At 33.6% G+C, this 18,778-nt stretch overlaps 1 protein-coding gene across 1 annotated transcript in view; it reads left to right on the top strand.

The window, feature by feature from the left end:
• LOC111060653 (eukaryotic translation initiation factor 4 gamma 1-like) overlaps positions 1-18,778 on the top strand; it is a 138,341-nt gene that overhangs the window by 53,129 nt on the left and 66,434 nt on the right. The window contains exons 2-5 of the mRNA XM_039422741.1: positions 5,880-5,905; positions 7,740-8,039; positions 8,630-8,676; positions 17,487-17,558. Of these exons, the coding sequence (XP_039278675.1) occupies positions 5,880-5,905; positions 7,740-8,039; positions 8,630-8,676; positions 17,487-17,558 (445 nt within the window). The remainder of the gene's footprint in view (positions 1-5,879; positions 5,906-7,739; positions 8,040-8,629; positions 8,677-17,486; positions 17,559-18,778) is intronic.

The raw sequence follows: 18,778 nt of genomic DNA, 5'->3' as shown, positions 1-18,778 counted from the left end.
CCGTGAACTTGAGCAGTTTGTATTTGTGAGACTTGTTCGGCTTTTCAATTTCTATTTGTTGAATATTGTTCTAACTTGATGAGCTATTGTTCTCGCATACTGTGAAGTCGTAAATAAACATTCTTTTTCAATTGAATTTGAGCTTACCCATTTACATATTCAGGAATTTTTTTCAATTTGGGTGCAACTCGAAATCCATGAGAGGTCATAATAGTTCATGTTTATTCGATAAATACTCATTCTTGATCATTCAATAAATAATTATTCATAATTAATAATTAGTTTAATATATGTTGCAAAATTATTGATCAAAGCTCTCTGGCAATGATTGATATCAAATGCAACTCTAATCGACGATTAATCGACCATAATTTAATGTCCATTATTAACAATGAGTGAAGCCTTCATAACCACAAATTACATTATAAATTATTTTATTAGTTCTAATATGATCCTTTCTAATCCACTTCTGACCACATTACTTCAATCATCATTATTGATTAGGCATAATTAAATTATAATCAGCCATAATTTCATGACTAGTGTTAACAATGATTCAAGCATTTCTAAATTATAAGATTACATTACAGATCAAGATATTAGTTGTAATGTTATCATTTCTAATCTACTTCGCACCACATAACTCTGCATTTCCTCCCTCCATACTGTATTGAATGAATACTTGGAAGAATTTACTAGAATATTGGAGAATACAGAGTAGGCGCTGAGTGGTGCAGTACTTTTATTATAATTTTTCCCTCCCAACAGAATATTGAACGTTTTTATTAAATTTTATCGGGAATAGACTCGTAACTTCATTACTGATAAGACTTTGCATTTTTATAAATAGAATAAGAATCGAGCATAAGTGGTATGCTTTTTTGAAAATAGTGAACTGTGTTGACTGGGCTGAGCTAGTCTAGGTAGCCAGGTCCGGTCGACGAAATGGCGACACTTTTGAAGACATTTTTTTAAACTTGAAAGAATCGATCAAGTGAAGTGAAGTTTGAGCGAGTGTGAAGGGCGGAGGTGATTGTTGAGTCGCCCGAGGCGCCTAACTGCAGCCGCCATGGTGTCCCGCCTGGGTTACAACAGCAAGGACCCCGGTGCCCAAGTGCACTGTTACCCTCAACAGATTCGCATACCCATCAGTGAGTTTTTGCATTAGAATACAGTACTATAGTGAGATTAAATCCTCTTCATTTGAATGTGGATTTCCAAATTTTTCTTCTTCGTGATTTTTCTCTCTATTCACTTTTTTGTAATGACTATTCTTTTTTTTAATATTTGATAATTCATTTAGATCCACCGAGTGACAATTCCACTTGATACTGTCAGTATTAATTGAATGGGAAGAGTTTGAATGATATATAAGGGGATGCTGACAGTTGCATGCAAAGCTCACTATAGGAGCTTCTGAAAATGTTTTGGATACTTTGACGACTCGTATATTTATGAACCTAATCATAACGAAAGCAAACTTGTGTCGTCATTATATTACAATTCGATGGTGTTACAATAATTATTGTAAGAGTTCTCAATTAGTACTAAACTAATAATCGATTTATTGTACTTCATTGATATCAGCCAATACATCAAGGGTATGTATCTTGTATCCATGTGTAGGTCTCTAACCTAAAATGATAATAGGTATTGAGTTTCTCAGCAGTATTGAGTATGGTGAATTCATGAAAGGCCACCGTTATTCAATTCTGTTGGAAGCTGACATAGGTCCCTGAAGTTCATCTCAGCTCCTCGTGTATTTCCAAGGTGATATAACAGTTTGGGTGGGAGGAGAAGCCTGACCGACCAGCTGTGTTGTGTAGGACATGTAAAATGTATTTGAAGGCCATTGTTGTTGCGGTTTCTAACAATAGACGCGTCAGGCCTTGAAACTATTTCCAACAAGAATTTTTGTTGAAATCTGAATAAATAGAAAACAACCAACAGGTTTTCAGAAAATCTTGCTAAAGTTGGTCAAAACTGTTTATCATGATTGAATAGTTTGGGAATCTGTAGACCTATTACTAAATATTTCAATAATGCGTAGAGTATAATAGTTCAAATAGTTCAAAATTTAGTCTAGAAATTATAAATACCAGTGATAAAAAAAAACAGAGTAAACTGCATTGATTAAATTTAGTCCATTCATTTAAATGGAATGATCGTTGGCTTTTTTTGTTTTGGAGTTCACTTTAGATAGATTAACATAATCAGAAAGTAGTGTGAAGTACATATTGAACAAATTAGATTGAAAATAATACATTTTTCATTTCGATATATTTTACAGATTAACATTCATTGAGATTAATATTACAGTTGTATGTATAGTATGAAGTATGAGTAAAATTATTTAATATCATTTTCAAAATAAATTCAAATCAGCGTAGGTTTGAGTGTGGGAGGAACAGTAATAGGTATATCTAATTATTGTTCATCGATATAATTTATACGTCATGTCATTCTTGGGTGAATCGATTAATCAGTTTTCTCGCAGAATGAAGCATTTGCACGATATAATAATCATAATGTTTGATACTGTCCCTTTATCTCATGTGAAATGTCAACACTGAGGAATGCTGGAATTATCTTGAATTCTCTCATGGAAAAATTTACTGTAACGCTTTCGTGTGCTATCTAATTGCCATTTTGTGCTGTTGCCGGCTAATTCTTGTTGATTTGTGAATGTAATGAAGTTTAGTTTTCATCGTACTTACACTCGTACTTAAACTATGTACTATCATAGAGAAAAGATAGTTTATGCTATCTTTTCTCTAAGGTACTATACAGTTTTCAGAGGAAGAATATTATCCCCTGTACAAGGAAAATTACAGATCGCGTCCAAATAAGTCTTCATTGCAGTTTACAAACTGATTAATCAAAAATTTAATGCACACTCTCTAAAAAAGCTCTTACGAATGAATAGTAATTATTAACAACAAACGTAGCCTACTCACAATTAAATTAAAAATCAGGACAATTTGGATTGTAAGATCATTAATAAAACTAAGATTGACACATTTCTGCGCGTCATGAAGCTGGGTTTACACCGACATTATTAAGAAAATGTTAATAACTTAATCCTTATAGATTCTATTAGATTGAACGGAACTTGACAAAGACATATGTTCATCATGTGTATAATAAGCTATGTTAATAACTTTGGTGTAAAAGCAGCTTAACTATTCAAGGCAGATTTAAAACTTTTTGAAGCTTTTATTAGAACTGTTTTAGCAAGCACCCTTTGGTTGCCTAGCAACCAATTATATGAACCCATCAGAATCGTTGAACCAACTACAGTAAAAGATTCTTACTGATTGGTCACGAAAGCGTGCTCGGCTAGGACAGTTCTTGAGATTCTTTACTATCGTTCGTCCCCAAGGGTGACGAACTTTACTAAGTGAGATTCAGTTGATAATTTTAGCATTTTTTATCAATAACATCTACTTCCCATTCAATGAAATCTGACAAATTAAAGTGAATGTCAATCTAGAGTTGTATGAGAAATCACTGAGCATTACCATAGCCATCTCTAATAAAAGGCCCGGCCTACGATATTGCAACGTCGCAGTGTAGGTCTAGAATCTAATACATAATTGGTGAAAAAGATTTTAAAAAATACCAGCTGATCTCATGTATTAGATTCCAGGCCTACACTGCGACGTTGCAATATCGTAGGCCAGGGCCTTGCATTAGAGGTGGCTATGGCATTACTCGTAGCTCTTTCAGGCTGTCTTATATTATGCAGCTTCTTTGGCGGAAGCAGTGAAGTAGTTTGTGAACTTGCAGCGCTAGCAATAGCAGGTTGTCGGTTTCCCCTTTCCTGTTTCGGATTATCGGGAGAGAGGACCGGGACCGGGATGAGAGGCAGCCAGACGATGGTTGACCCACTGTCCTGGTTACCCGTCCCCTCTTGAATGGGGGGTAACCCCCTTTTTGTGGGGGACCACCTCTCGCTTGCAATGCCACTGTGGTGACCCCCTCCCTCCCTCTCCACCTGTATCTCGTCCATTCACCTGTGTGCTTATCCCGATACTGTGAGATTCACTTGACACGGTCAGCATTCCTTAAAAGTAACATTCATGCTTAGCATAAGCCTGTTCACTGTACACTAGTGTGCTTATCTCGATGTAGTTAGATTCTCATCCTACCATCAGCATTCCTTGTAAATTACATCAATTTTTCCCATTCGCCCGGAAAATTCTACAGTCCTGTTTTTATTCCGATTGCATCGTTCAGAAGCAATTACTGATGGTAGGATGAGATGTTGCTTGCTTTTAAAATCGTCGCTTTAACGTAGGCACACAGATCGTCATCGGACGGACGGCACGCATGATGACGTCCGATGCACCTACCTTTATGCACTTATTTCAAGTCTTTTGCTTTTGTACCATTTAGATTCTACAATACAATATTCGATAATATCTTGCTAAATCCACTTACTTCAATCATGTTGTTGCCATACGGTACTGTATTATGAAAACTATCACTCATACATTCTGCTTTCCACTGGGAATCAATATCCATGTTTTATAATTCCTCTTCTCATTATCTGTTGCTGTCTTTCCCCATCTTCGTTTTCCATAATTATTTTATTTTCACCTTCTTCATCTTCTTGGTCTCTCTTTCTTGTCTTTAGTTATCAACTTATTCGTCGTGCCTACCATTTATTGTTCTCCATTTCGTATGGTGAACATATCATCATCATCATCATCATCATCATCATCATATCTCTATCAATCTTCCATCATTTTAGACTCCAATGTCGTCTTTTCCACTTCTTCGCATTTTTTTCTTCTCATGAGAGTGAATTTATTATTTCGGATATTCCAAGTTTTATTATATTAATTGGTACAATATTAATGTACTTCAATAACGATATTGGGTTTGTTGTCGTTATATTTGAGTTTCATTTCTGTGAATTTGTTGCATAAGTTGATTGCCATTTCACCTACATAAAGCACTTGTTGGCATTAGCTGGTCTGAGAGTGCTCGTGATGAACGGAGCTGTGACGTAAGAAGAGACCAACATTCTCAGGAATCCTGGCATCTCTTATCCTTGACATCTTTTCTATTTCACGTTTCTTTTCTTCTCCACTTGTTTCGGCTGTCTTTCTCAGTTGTACATTTGGTGGCTCATGCCCTTGCCACTCTTGACCCAATTATTATGAATAATTTCACGCACTTCCTCAATTGATTTATGACCATCTATTTCATCCATATTTGGCTCACATTCACACTCCACAGTAATGTATTTCAAACAGAGATAGAGATTGAGATAGAAATCAATGAGAGAGAGAAGAATCGTTTCGGAAATACTCTTGAATGAATGATTCAAATTCGAATTGTTTATTTGTCATAAATACAATTATTACAAATAATTAAACAAAGTAAATTACATTAGTTCATCGATACTTAATGAATCACGTTGATAATATTAGTATTTGATTATTTGCATTGTTGTTGATATTACGCTTGAATCAAATTATCAATTCATTTTGATTCAAATTAAGTTATTCGATTTTGTAAGTTTTCTATCCAATAATTATAAAAAAATGAATCTTCATAAATTTGGTTGAAGTTGTGAGATGACTGTGTGGTTATAAATGAAATAGATTGCCCTTTATAAAACCAGACAGTCATGTGGAAGTTATTAACGTTAAAGGGTTCATTCTAGACTCTATAGAATTTTAAATAAAAATCTAAGCTTCTTATTTAGAAGTCTAACTAATCTAATTTACAGTCTAATTTATAGAGTTTTTAACGTTTCAATAGGGTTTAAGGTAGCTGATTGCCAGTGAAGTACTTGTAAATTTTTCATAATTTTATTATTTTAAATGATTCTTCCTTTTCCAATTTTCCTTAACATGTAACTACAGTCAGTTTCGTGATCGTAACCAACCAGGTGAGTAGATGCAGCTTCTACTGTATTACTGTACAGTTGAAAAAGAAAATGGAACCCACACACTGTAATTGTGAAACAAGTTTTCAGCACTGCTTGTGATGGAGGGGATTTATTCTCTGGATAAGTTCCTGCATATTATTGGATAAGTATGGATGTATGGTCAACTTGAGAGAGATTTGTATATTGGAATATGAATTGTTCAGGTAATATCGAGTTTGATACAGATTATCAGTGAAATAGATTATGATCTTCGGAATTCTAGTTCAAATATTATTCTTTGAAAATTCTTGTATTTTGTCACATTTTTCAACAATGTAGATGGAAATGTCAAATAGTATGCCTGAAATGCTAATATGAATAGGACGAAGTACTAAAAATGCAATATCAAGTTGCTCAAATCAGAACTGTTTTCTTGTGTTTTGTGCAATCTATAACAAGCAATAAATTAAATTGTATAAAAACATACGTGATTCAAAGAAAAATATTACCGGTTGAATTGAAAACTAGAAAAAACTATCAATGGAAATTCTCCAAATTCCTCTTTCCAACTGAATCCTTTTCGATATTCAATAAAAACTTATAATCATCCTTTCCATTATCCACGCACAAGTTTCACAACTTGATGGGGCTTATGTGGGTATCAACTTCAGCAACAAAAAAGGTGATTTTTACAGTGCTGTACTAATATAGTGAATTCCCATTCTGGAACTCACCGGTCATGTCCTCTGTAATTATGTATAATTTCATTCTTACCAACTTCATCTAATTCACAAGCATTGTTGCCAAACACTGTTCTTCAAGGATTATTCAATGAGTTTCTAGTCATGAAATTACAACCTCATGCTTGCGCTTCATAAGGCAGTGAAGGTCACAAGTCGTCTTTTTTAAATTTTATGACCATTCATCAACTCTGTAGAGTTCCTTCAATCACTAATCGATTGCATTGTCATTTGTAAGTGAGGTGTGAGCAGATTGATTGAGAAGATGTATGCTAGATTGATTTAGAAGATTTATGCTGGATTGATTGAGAATTTTTATGCTGGGCTACTTCAAGCGAGATTAATCTTAATCCGGGATTAGCACAATTCTAATGCCAGTTTGCAAATGCCAACTTATACGGAATCTCAGCTTGATTAATGTTCAGTTTCGTTTGCTATAATGTGATTCATTTTGAGATGAAACCACCATATGATGCAAATCAGTTCAGTATTGTGCAAACGGCCCTAAATAGGTTTGATTAGCTGATTCAAGCTAGTTGATCCCGGTTTATGCAATCCAGGGCTATAAAACATAGTGTGACTTGATTCTGGAATGATCCTTGTAAAACTTTATGAGGGAATTCAGTTGGGATGGTTGCTGTATGTTGTATAGAGATTTAGTATACGCTCGTAGATTCAATGTAACTCCACAAACGTTCCTTTTGGGAGAAAAATTTACTTTTCTCCTTGATCTACAAATAGACTAGAGTCCAGTTGCAAAAAAGCCTGTTAAATTTCAACCGTGATTTATTGTCACGAGAACCAATCAGAGTTGTCTTCTTGTGAAAAGAGCCTTCTCTGATTGGTCCTCTTGGCATTTTATCATGACTCAATTTGTAGATCTATTTGTAGATCAAGGGACAGAAGTACACTTTTACTTCCGAAAGGAACGTTTGTGGACTTATGTGCAACCAGCGGTAAGTAGTTTATTCGCCGGGGATTGTCGTGGATGGCTACGCCATAGGTAAAAACCGTTCTACTCAGAAAGGTAAATGATAATCCTCTGGTGTATACAATTGAATGTTTTGTTTAATTTTAGTTTGAGTAATATTTAAATGTTGTTATTTTTGCTTTAGGAGCGACAGATGGCGGCGCAACATACCCAATGAACGTGACACACTACCAGCAGCCGCCGCCGCCACAGCCCGCCCCCTCGCCACAGCAACAGCCACCCCCGCAACAACAGCAGCAGCCGCCCCCGCAACAACAGCAGCAGCAGATGCGAGTGGCCATGCAGCAGCACGCGATGCAACAACAGCAGCCGCCCCCGCCCCCGCAGCAGCAGCCGCCTCCGCAACATCCCACCCCCACCTCCACGCCGCCTTCCGACCAACAAAAGGGGCCACAGCTCGTCTCCCCTCATCCCATGCAACAGCGTAAGTGCAAATGATCAGGAAGACTTTTCCACTTTTTCTGCCGCCTTTATAGTAGATAACTGTGATTAAGTCAGTCGTTATATTGTAATTGTAATCTCATTAAATATGTCGAGTGAAGGCTCAATTCAAATACCTGGATGAATTTATACAGAAAACGCATTTATTCTTATAGTGAGTTTAACACTTATAATTACTCATGAATATCATTGCTTTCCATTCAATGAATGCTGATTATAGTAAAGACTAGACTGAAGTTATCTAGTACTATATACAGTGATCCTCACTATAGTTTCACATTATAAACTTATCTTTAGACCTTATAAACAATATAAACTTGATAAGTTTTACAGACCATAGTTGTTCGTTACAATTTGTGATTAGACAATATTTTGCCACAGAAAATAGGTCCTAACGTCCAGTTTGTTAATGAAACCAGAATCATTGCTCGAAACGAAATTTTAGTTGAATAGGGAATTATTGTGACTTACCTTCATCCCTTGTTCCTCTGAAATCGATTTCTGGTTATCTAGTTTTCATAATATATTTATGTTATTTGAGTACCTTTCATATTTTGTTATTTCTGTTTACAGAAGCAATGTCCCAAATGGCCTACAACACGAGGGGGCCTACCAATGGGGTGAGTAGTTCAACATTTTCATCATTTTTACTTACCAAAAACCATTTTCACAATGTTTTCTGTTCATAATAACTGGTGATTCAATATTTCATATCATACATAATTTTGCGCGGGTAGAATTGGTCCGAGTAGAGTAAATAATCTTACTGTCTATTTTGGTAGGTACCTTTCCCTTGAAATTTGAGTATTTTTAAAATGTTTTTTTAAACTCATTTGTCAATGTAGGGGCTGTAGATTATTATTCCCTGCTTTAACAAACTTCCCAAATATGAAGAAATTGGTCAATGCTGATAAACTAATTAATGAATATGAGTAGAAATGATGGATTTTAAAGGTATGGATAATGAATAAGTTTACGTCTGATCATTTCTAGAGAATTTCCCCCATAATAGATACCTAAATAGATGCGAAATAATAGAGACTAAAGAAATAAGAATGAACAATCAATTTGTGTTTGGGCTATGAATATCTTTATAATATTACATACTTAGTGTATAAATAGTAAGAAACGGAAATAATTGTAAAGGTGTTCTCTGATTTTAGTTTTAATGAGTAATTGATTCTCCTCCCTTCACGTATCGGTTCGTGGTCTCACGATCGTAAAGCCATCTACATTATGCCCTGTTGAAGTTTTATTGAAATTTTAGTTGAAATTCAACAACTGAATATTTGAATTTATTATTTTTCTGAAATCGATATAGTCATCTTAATATCATTTTTATTATATTGATGTACTATAAATACACATATACTTTATTGGTGGGACAAAATTCGGTTACAGCCATACATAATCTAGGGGTTGATATCTCTATGTTAGTTAAATTTATAATTTTAAACTCGTAATCTAAGCTTACAAACTATCACATGCTCATACTGTCTTTACAATATAACAAAAATATTTCAAGATAAATTATATAGATATTTAGTAAAATCTTGAATTGTGAAGTATTCAGTTGGGTGAACTGGATATACTCGTTTCGATTAAATTTTCATCTTATCACATTTCTCGTCATAAATGCAATTCAATTTTTTGGGTCATTAATTTGGTGAAATATGTGTTGGGCAGTAAGAAAATCTTTTGCATGAAGCTCTCGGCTTATAATATGGTGGATGGTGGGCTACACATTTTCGAATATCATCCACTACATCATTCTTCAAAGAATTTGATTCTCTATTCATCCGCAATGATCAAGATACGATATAATAATTTATACAAAATTAATGCAATATGACGATATATGTTTTAGCGTCTGACACCGGCCTAAAGCGCGTTCTAGATACTTTATCAGATAATATTTTGTATCAGAACTCAGCAGTATTATGTGGTACCCCAACCCATTATAGATAGATCATAGACCTATAAATTATAGGTCTTAGTAGATGGATAATTTGGAGAAACGGACCCAAAAGATGAATTATTACCCAGTATTAAACATATGCGAGTAGCACAGATAAAAGAACGTCGTTGGTAGGTCATCTAGGCTATTTGTTTTTTCTAAGCTAATAATAGACCCCGAAACTGATCTATTTTAGTATTTTAATATCTTAATAAATATTTAATATTCAAGTATCTAAATATCTTAGTATTTGAATCGATTTTCAAAATCCGCTATGATTTCTTGATTTATAGATATTTATGATCTATTGATCTCTGTCGTTTATAGATTTTTCATTTTTTCCAAGATAATGAACACTATATTAATAAACAGTTGAAATGACAGGCACTTCAAATGAAAAATGTAATGAAAATTGATAAATGATTAAAATGCAATGATACACTAAATCCGAAAAAATAAGTTAATTATTGCTTACCTTCTTTATCTTTTCTTAAAACATATAAAATTAATTTGAAATTTTTATCTTCATTGGCCTTTGTCAGGTTAGTATAACGCATGTAGCTACATTTGATCCAATTCAATAATCATCTAAAATTTGAAGAATTCTTACTATTGATTGAACTGACTAACGTTTTCTTCGTACATGAGTTTCTAGATTTGCAGTGACTAATTGAAGTATAACGTTCTTCGCAATTACTGTTCTAATTGGAATGATGTGTGGAAATTAGAGCATATCTAATAATTAGTTTACGTGACTTGAAGAACTCTTTTTAATTTATTTTGTTGTTAGTTTCATTAGAAATGAACAGGACTAGTACAATGTGATTTATTGATGAAAAACAAAGTAAAAATTTAAAGCAAACTTGAATAAATCATGTATCATCAACAAAGTTTTGATTCCCATAAGATTCTAAGCTCAGGCTATTTACAAAATAATTGTTTGGTTTTTATTTATTGTTAGGCATTAGGTTTTCCGCTATAATGAGCAATTTATACATTTTTAGAAATAATAAGGAAGTAGTAGAGTTGGGATGAAGACTGTAAAATATCTGTATTAATATTTTAGGAAATGCATATCAAGAGACAAATGATAATTGTACGTGAGGGGAAAATAGTTTTTACCACTAATATGAAAATAATATGATCCCTTCATGGTGGTTCATAGGCATGGTATATTACAAGAATTGAAATGTCAGTTATTGGTACCATAGCCTGGTTGCTGAAAGGCCAGTTGAATTTAAATTTTAATCATTATTAAATGCCACGAGAATCAATCCAAGAAGACTTTTCAAAAATATGGTTCCTCTGATGGATTCTCTTGGCATTTAATCACAGTTCAAATTCAAAAGGCTTTCGCGTGCTAGTCAACAAGTTACTGATTCTATTTAGAAAGGTAAATGATAATCCTCTGGTGTATACAATTGAATGTTTTGTTTAATTTTAGTTTGAGTAATATTTAAATGTTGTTATTTTTGCTTTAGGAGCGACAGATGGCGGCGCAACATACCCAATGAACGTGACACACTACCAGCAGCCGCCGCCGCCACAGCCCGCCCCCTCGCCACAGCAACAGCCACCCCCGCAACAACAGCAGCAGCCGCCCCCGCAACAACAGCAGCAGCAGATGCGAGTGGCCATGCAGCAGCACGCGATGCAACAACAGCAGCCGCCCCCGCCCCCGCAGCAGCAGCCGCCTCCGCAACATCCCACCCCCACCTCCACGCCGCCTTCCGACCAACAAAAGGGGCCACAGCTCGTCTCCCCTCATCCCATGCAACAGCGTAAGTGCAAATGATCAGGAAGACTTTTCCACTTTTTCTGCCGCCTTTATAGTAGATAACTGTGATTAAGTCAGTCGTTATATTGTAATTGTAATCTCATTAAATATGTCGAGTGAAGGCTCAATTCAAATACCTGGATGAATTTATACAGAAAACGCATTTATTCTTATAGTGAGTTTAACACTTATAATTACTCATGAATATCATTGCTTTCCATTCAATGAATGCTGATTATAGTAAAGACTAGACTGAAGTTATCTAGTACTATATACAGTGATCCTCACTATAGTTTCACATTATAAACTTATCTTTAGACCTTATAAACAATATAAACTTGATAAGTTTTACAGACCATAGTTGTTCGTTACAATTTGTGATTAGACAATATTTTGCCACAGAAAATAGGTCCTAACGTCCAGTTTGTTAATGAAACCAGAATCATTGCTCGAAACGAAATTTTAGTTGAATAGGGAATTATTGTGACTTACCTTCATCCCTTGTTCCTCTGAAATCGATTTCTGGTTATCTAGTTTTCATAATATATTTATGTTATTTGAGTACCTTTCATATTTTGTTATTTCTGTTTACAGAAGCAATGTCCCAAATGGCCTACAACACGAGGGGGCCTACCAATGGGGTGAGTAGTTCAACATTTTCATCATTTTTACTTACCAAAAACCATTTTCACAATGTTTTCTGTTCATAATAACTGGTGATTCAATATTTCATATCATACATAATTTTGCGCGGGTAGAATTGGTCCGAGTAGAGTAAATAATCTTACTGTCTATTTTGGTAGGTACCTTTCCCTTGAAATTTGAGTATTTTTAAAATGTTTTTTTAAACTCATTTGTCAATGTAGGGGCTGTAGATTATTATTCCCTGCTTTAACAAACTTCCCAAATATGAAGAAATTGGTCAATGCTGATAAACTAATTAATGAATATGAGTAGAAATGATGGATTTTAAAGGTATGGATAATGAATAAGTTTACGTCTGATCATTTCTAGAGAATTTCCCCCATAATAGATACCTACATAGATGCGAAATAATAGAGACTAAAGAAATAAGAATGAACAATCAATTTGTGTTTGGGCTATGAATATCTTTATAATATTACATACTTAGTGTATAAATAGTAAGAAACGGAAATAATTGTAAAGGTGTTCTCTGATTTTAGTTTTAATAAGTAATTGATTCTCCTCCCTTCACGTATCGGTTCGTGGTCTCTCGATCGTAAAGCCATCTACATTATGCCCTGTTGAAGTTTTATTGAAATTTCAGTTGAAATTCAACAACTGAATATTTGAATTTATTATTTTTCTGAAATCGATATAGTCATCTTAATATCATTTTTATTATATTGATGTACTATAAATACACATATACTTTATTGGTGGGACAAAATTCGGTTACAGCCATACATAATCTAGGGGTTGATATCTCTATGTTAGTTAAATTTATAATTTTAAACTCGTAATCTAAGCTTACAAACTATCACATGCTCATACTGTCTCTACAATATAACAAAAATATTTCAAGATAAATTATATAGATATTTAGTAAAATCTTGAATTGTGAAGTATTCAGTTGGGTGAACTGGATATACTCGTTTCGATTAAATTTTCATCCATCTTATCACATTTCTCGTCATAAATGCAATTCAATTTTTTGGGTCATTAATTTGGTGAAATATGTGTTGGGCAGTAAGAAAATCTTTTGCATGAAGCTCTCGGCTTATAATATGGTGGATGGTGGGCTACACATTTTCGAATATCATCCACTACATCATTCTTCAAAGAATTTGATTCTCTATTCATCCGCAATGATCAAGATACGATATAATAATTTATACAAAATTAATGCAATATGACGATATATGTTTTAGCGTCTGACACCGGCCTAAAGCGCGTTCTAGATACTTTATCAGATAATATTTTGTATCAGAACTCAGCAGTATTATGTGGTACCCCAACCCATTATAGATAGATCATAGACCTATAAATTATAGGTCTTAGTAGATGGATAATTTGGAGAAACGGACCCAAAAGATGAATTATTACCCAGTATTAAACATATGCGAGTAGCACAGATAAAAGAACGTCGTTGGTAGGTCATCTAGGCTATTTGTTTTTTCTAAGCTAATAATAGACCCCGAAACTGATCTATTTTAGTATTTTAATATCTTAATAAATATTTAATATTCAAGTATCTAAATATCTTAGTATTTGAATCGATTTTCAAAATCCGCTATGATTTCTTGATTTATAGATATTTATGATCTATTGATCTCTGTCGTTTATAGATTTTTCATTTTTTCCAAGATAATGAACACTATATTAATAAACAGTTGAAATGACAGGCACTTCAAATGAAAAATGTAATGAAAATTGATAAATGATTAAAATGCAATGATACACTAAATCCGAAAAAATAAGTTAATTATTGCTTACCTTCTTTATCTTTTCTTAAAACATATAAAATTAATTTGAAATTTTTATCTTCATTGGCCTTTGTCAGGTTAGTATAACGCATGTAGCTACATTTGATCCAATTCAATAATCATCTAAAATTTGAAGAATTCTTACTATTGATTGAACTGACTAACGTTTTCTTCGTACATGAGTTTCTAGATTTGCAGTGACTAATTGAAGTATAACGTTCTTCGCAATTACTGTTCTAATTGGAATGATGTGTGGAAATTAGAGCATATCTAATAATTAGTTTACGTGACTTGAAGAACTCTTTTTAATTTATTTTGTTGTTAGTTTCATTAGAAATGAACAGGACTAGTACAATGTGATTTATTGATGAAAAACAAAGTAAAAATTTAAAGCAAACTTGAATAAATCATGTATCATCAACAAAGTTTTGATTCCCATAAGATTCTAAGCTCAGGCTATTTACAAAATAATTGTTTGGTTTTTATTTATTGTTAGGCATTAGGTTTTCCGCTATAATGAGCAATTTATACATTTTTAGAAATAATAAGGAAGTAGTAGAGTTGGGATGAAGACTGTAAAATATCTGTATTAATATTTTAGGAAATGCATATCAAGAGACAAATGATAATTGTACGTGAGGGGAAAATAGTTTTTACCACTAATATGAAAATAATATGATCCCTTCATGGTGGTTCATAGGCATGGTATATTACAAGAATTGAAATGTCAGTTATTGGTACCATAGCCTGGTTGCTGAAAGGCCAGTTGAATTTAAATTTTAATCATTATTAAATGCCACGAGAATCAATCCAAGAAGACTTTTCAAAAATATGGTTCCTCTGATGGATTCTCTTGGCATTTAATCACAGTTCAAATTCAAAAGGCTTTCGCGTGCTAGTCAACAAGTTACTGATTCTATTTATTTAATAACTCATCTCATATATACATTTATTTGTAAATAAATATTACATCATATATGTTGGGCGAACTACCAATTCAAAAACTTCGGAAAGTTGATAATAAATTCCGCAATTCATCTGTATTTGTTATTAACGGGACAAATGTTGGGTATGGGTGAATTTGATAAAAGGTGGAGGGCTTTGGTAGGTTTCGGGTAATCAGAGTTGTTGACGTTTGGGGCAAATGGGTGTTTGAGGAAGTTCATTGTTGTCTTCTTTCATTTTTTGGCTACAAAAAATGAACAACACGAATAGCTTTACATTCATACTTTTATTGCTCCTCCCTATTGTTTAATAAGTTCCTTTCCACTAAAAATGAAATGATAGAGTAACATTTATTATAAACATTTATTACAATGGTGGTAGGGTTTTAGTATATCAAATAAGCATAGGATGAAATTATTATATTTATACATTCATATCCTGAAAAAATTTCAATAAATATTGAGGAATTTTAAAATTTTGCTTGGAAACTACTTCTTTTCATACAAGTAAGCTATTTGTAATTTTTATAATGTACTTTAACTTTTAAATGTATTGAATGAAGTAGCTCAGATTAAAACATTTATCACATCTCTAAAGTCGACGTTTTGCAGTTTCTTCTTCATAGACCGCTAGAATTTTCACAACTTTTTGTTCTTTGAATTTATCTTTTTTAGAAGTACTCGTTAGGTTTTGGAATAGCATCCCCCTGGAAGGTAGTTTTCCGCTGGTATATTAATTTAAATTTACTACTCACCTGACAAAATGCTCTCCTTCACATATTTGAAATTTTTATGGGATCTCACATGAAACGTTATGAATTTTCGTGTCATTTTGATATTTTTTTCTGGTGTGAGTTTGGGGGTTTGGAAAGGTTTTGCTTCAATAGTAATCTTTTTGCATTTTTCTAACCGACTAACCGCTTTGGAAAGTCTAGGTGTTTTTACTGTAGTTATCGTTGGTTTTTCAATCCTTTGGGGATTATGCCATGATTTGTGAACACAGGTTCAGTAAACAAGGAAGGCTTGCTTTTATCGACTGATTATAATTTGAATCCCAATACAAAAATAGAAGAATTTGTTTTTTCAATCAGTTCTTTGTTTGTTTTTTTTAATATAAATTTGGTCGATTAGGCTGACCGGCCACCTCTTGTCTTTCATTAATTCTCTTAGTATTTTCTTTTGAGACGAATTCTTTTCATGTTAACATAACATTACTTCCATATTCAGTTTTTTGTATTTCCCCTTCCCAGGCTCAACACACCGACAATTAAAAATACAAATTAATTACCTATTAAAATGAAGTAGGAATGTTAATTCAAACATAGTTAATCTATGAAAATGTTGGGCATTCAGCTCAATGTATAAGTTCCTGTATTCAATGCTATGATAAAGGTTTGTTGTATTATATGATAGAATAATGAATAGGCCTACTGTCGTTATCAAAGTCACACCACTTCTTGGGTGGCGGTCGGGGGGATTTCTGGCAACTCGTACCATATGTGATGATAATGTCCTAATTACTTGTTGAAGTCATACTCTCCATCAAAACTATAGAATGTATAGATTCAGAGATGTATAGTATAATACATGATATCATATTCTCTCTTTATGTCCAGCTAGGCGCCTAATAATTTGTGCATTGATTGGAATGAAAACAGGAAACTTATATCCAAAGAAATGTGGACAACGCATTGTGGTGTTTATCAGAAAACAAACAATAACAATGTCGAAAATGAAAAATTCAGCTTGCAATTCTGTTACAATCCATCATTTCTAGTATAGTTTTGGAAGTTATAATCTGTGCTGAAGAATTGGTTGATTATTGATTTTTTAGCTTATCATGTGGACACCTTATTGTGTTGTTTTTCTAAAAACGAACAATAAGAGTAATAATCTTTTGTGATGATTATAATAAAGCAAATATACTACCTATAGTCCGTACAAAATTACTTTTGACACGGAGGGATATGCGCAGCAGAGAAAGGTAGGGATACAGCGGCGCGATGCTACCGTTCTAAATCGGCCAGCGTTCTCAAATTTCCAATGAGTGTTCAACTGCTCATGATTCGCATACGGATGTTTCCTCTCTGAAAGCACTGAGTCGACTGAGTCTATTCGAAATTGGCAACTGCGCTTCTACCTATGACTCTATTCATCATTTTAATTGGCTGATCTCCCTCCATTTCTGCGCGTCGCATATTCCTTCAAGTCAAAAGTAATTTTGTATAGAATATAGTTAATAGATGAAGTATTAGTTGATTTTTGATTTACTAGCTAAGACTGCTTATGTTTTTGTCCACAACAGGGTGTTTATAGGCTGGGAAATGCTAATCAATCACGTTTGCCACCGAATAGGAATATAGTCCAAGTCTTGCAGGTACTTTACTACTACATTCAACTATATTTTACTTGCATGGTTGTCCATAGTTTCTTATTACATACTGCTGTATACCTCTACTATTCTATCTCTCTTGAAATTTCAACGAAACAAGTGAAGTATAACTGGAAAAACATTGTCACTTCATAGGAAAGTACCTGACGGGAATTTATGTTGAGCATGACATTTTAAAATCATTTCCTGTGTTCTCTTCATGAGCATTTTCCATTCAGATAGTACCTTTTAGGAATTTATAGTATGCATGATATTCTGAAAATATATTAATACTGTGGTTCCCCCAGTGGGATTCAATGTATTTACAAATTTTAATGTCATTTTTCCGTTATCATTAATTTGCATGTTCTGGTAGACCCAAAAACATATTTTTTTCACCTTCTCTATTCTGGCTAATATTGCTTGTAGTCTGAATGGAGACTAGCTTGTGCATGGTATGGGACTTCCCTGACAGATAATCATACATACTGCTCTACAGTTTTATTTGAAAAATTCTTAGTTGAAATTTTTATTTACTTACAACGGCTATGTATGATAGTATTTTGCCTATTACTCCCATCTTACCATTTATAATCGTAAGTGATTATAATCGTATTTAGGACGAGACCATATTAGGCGTTTTCGGACGAGTCGGCAGCGCGGGAAGCTCTCAGAGTGGCTGATTGGGTTGGCGTTCAGGAATCAGCCAATCGGAGAACCTCCTGCCCTGCCGACTCGTCTGAAAGCGCCGAATGTGGTCTAGCCCTTAATCAATATTAACAAAGCATTGAAGTGAATGAAGAGTGCAGAAACAGGCGCAGCCAACTTTGTTTAATTTGAAGAAATACAATATATATAACACCTATATATAAAACACCTATATCTGTGGTGTATTTTTCTCCTTTAATTTTAATGAAAGTGTATTGAGTTTTATCCGAAAATCAGTTTTAAAAACAGTCGTTAATGTATTCAACTGGAAACATTGTTTTTAATTATTATTTTCTTACAAATTAACAAATGAAAACTTCATATCCTGCTTTCTTCTTTATACTATTTTTCCGAATGAATTAAATCATAAAATTCAACAAAAGGGTTTTTGTTGAATGTTTTGATCATGTGAAGAAACATCTTGTAGAATTTTGTATCATATTACGTTTTAAACCAATTTGAACGTAATTTGTGATTTGATGTAGCAGTAGTAGTTGTCTCTCAGTAATCTTGTAATT

Source organism: Nilaparvata lugens, chromosome 3, assembly GCF_014356525.2.
Source record: "Nilaparvata lugens isolate BPH chromosome 3, ASM1435652v1, whole genome shotgun sequence".
Classification (NCBI taxonomy): domain Eukaryota; kingdom Metazoa; phylum Arthropoda; class Insecta; order Hemiptera; family Delphacidae; genus Nilaparvata; species Nilaparvata lugens.
This window is presented reverse-complemented; position numbering and strand designations above follow the sequence as displayed.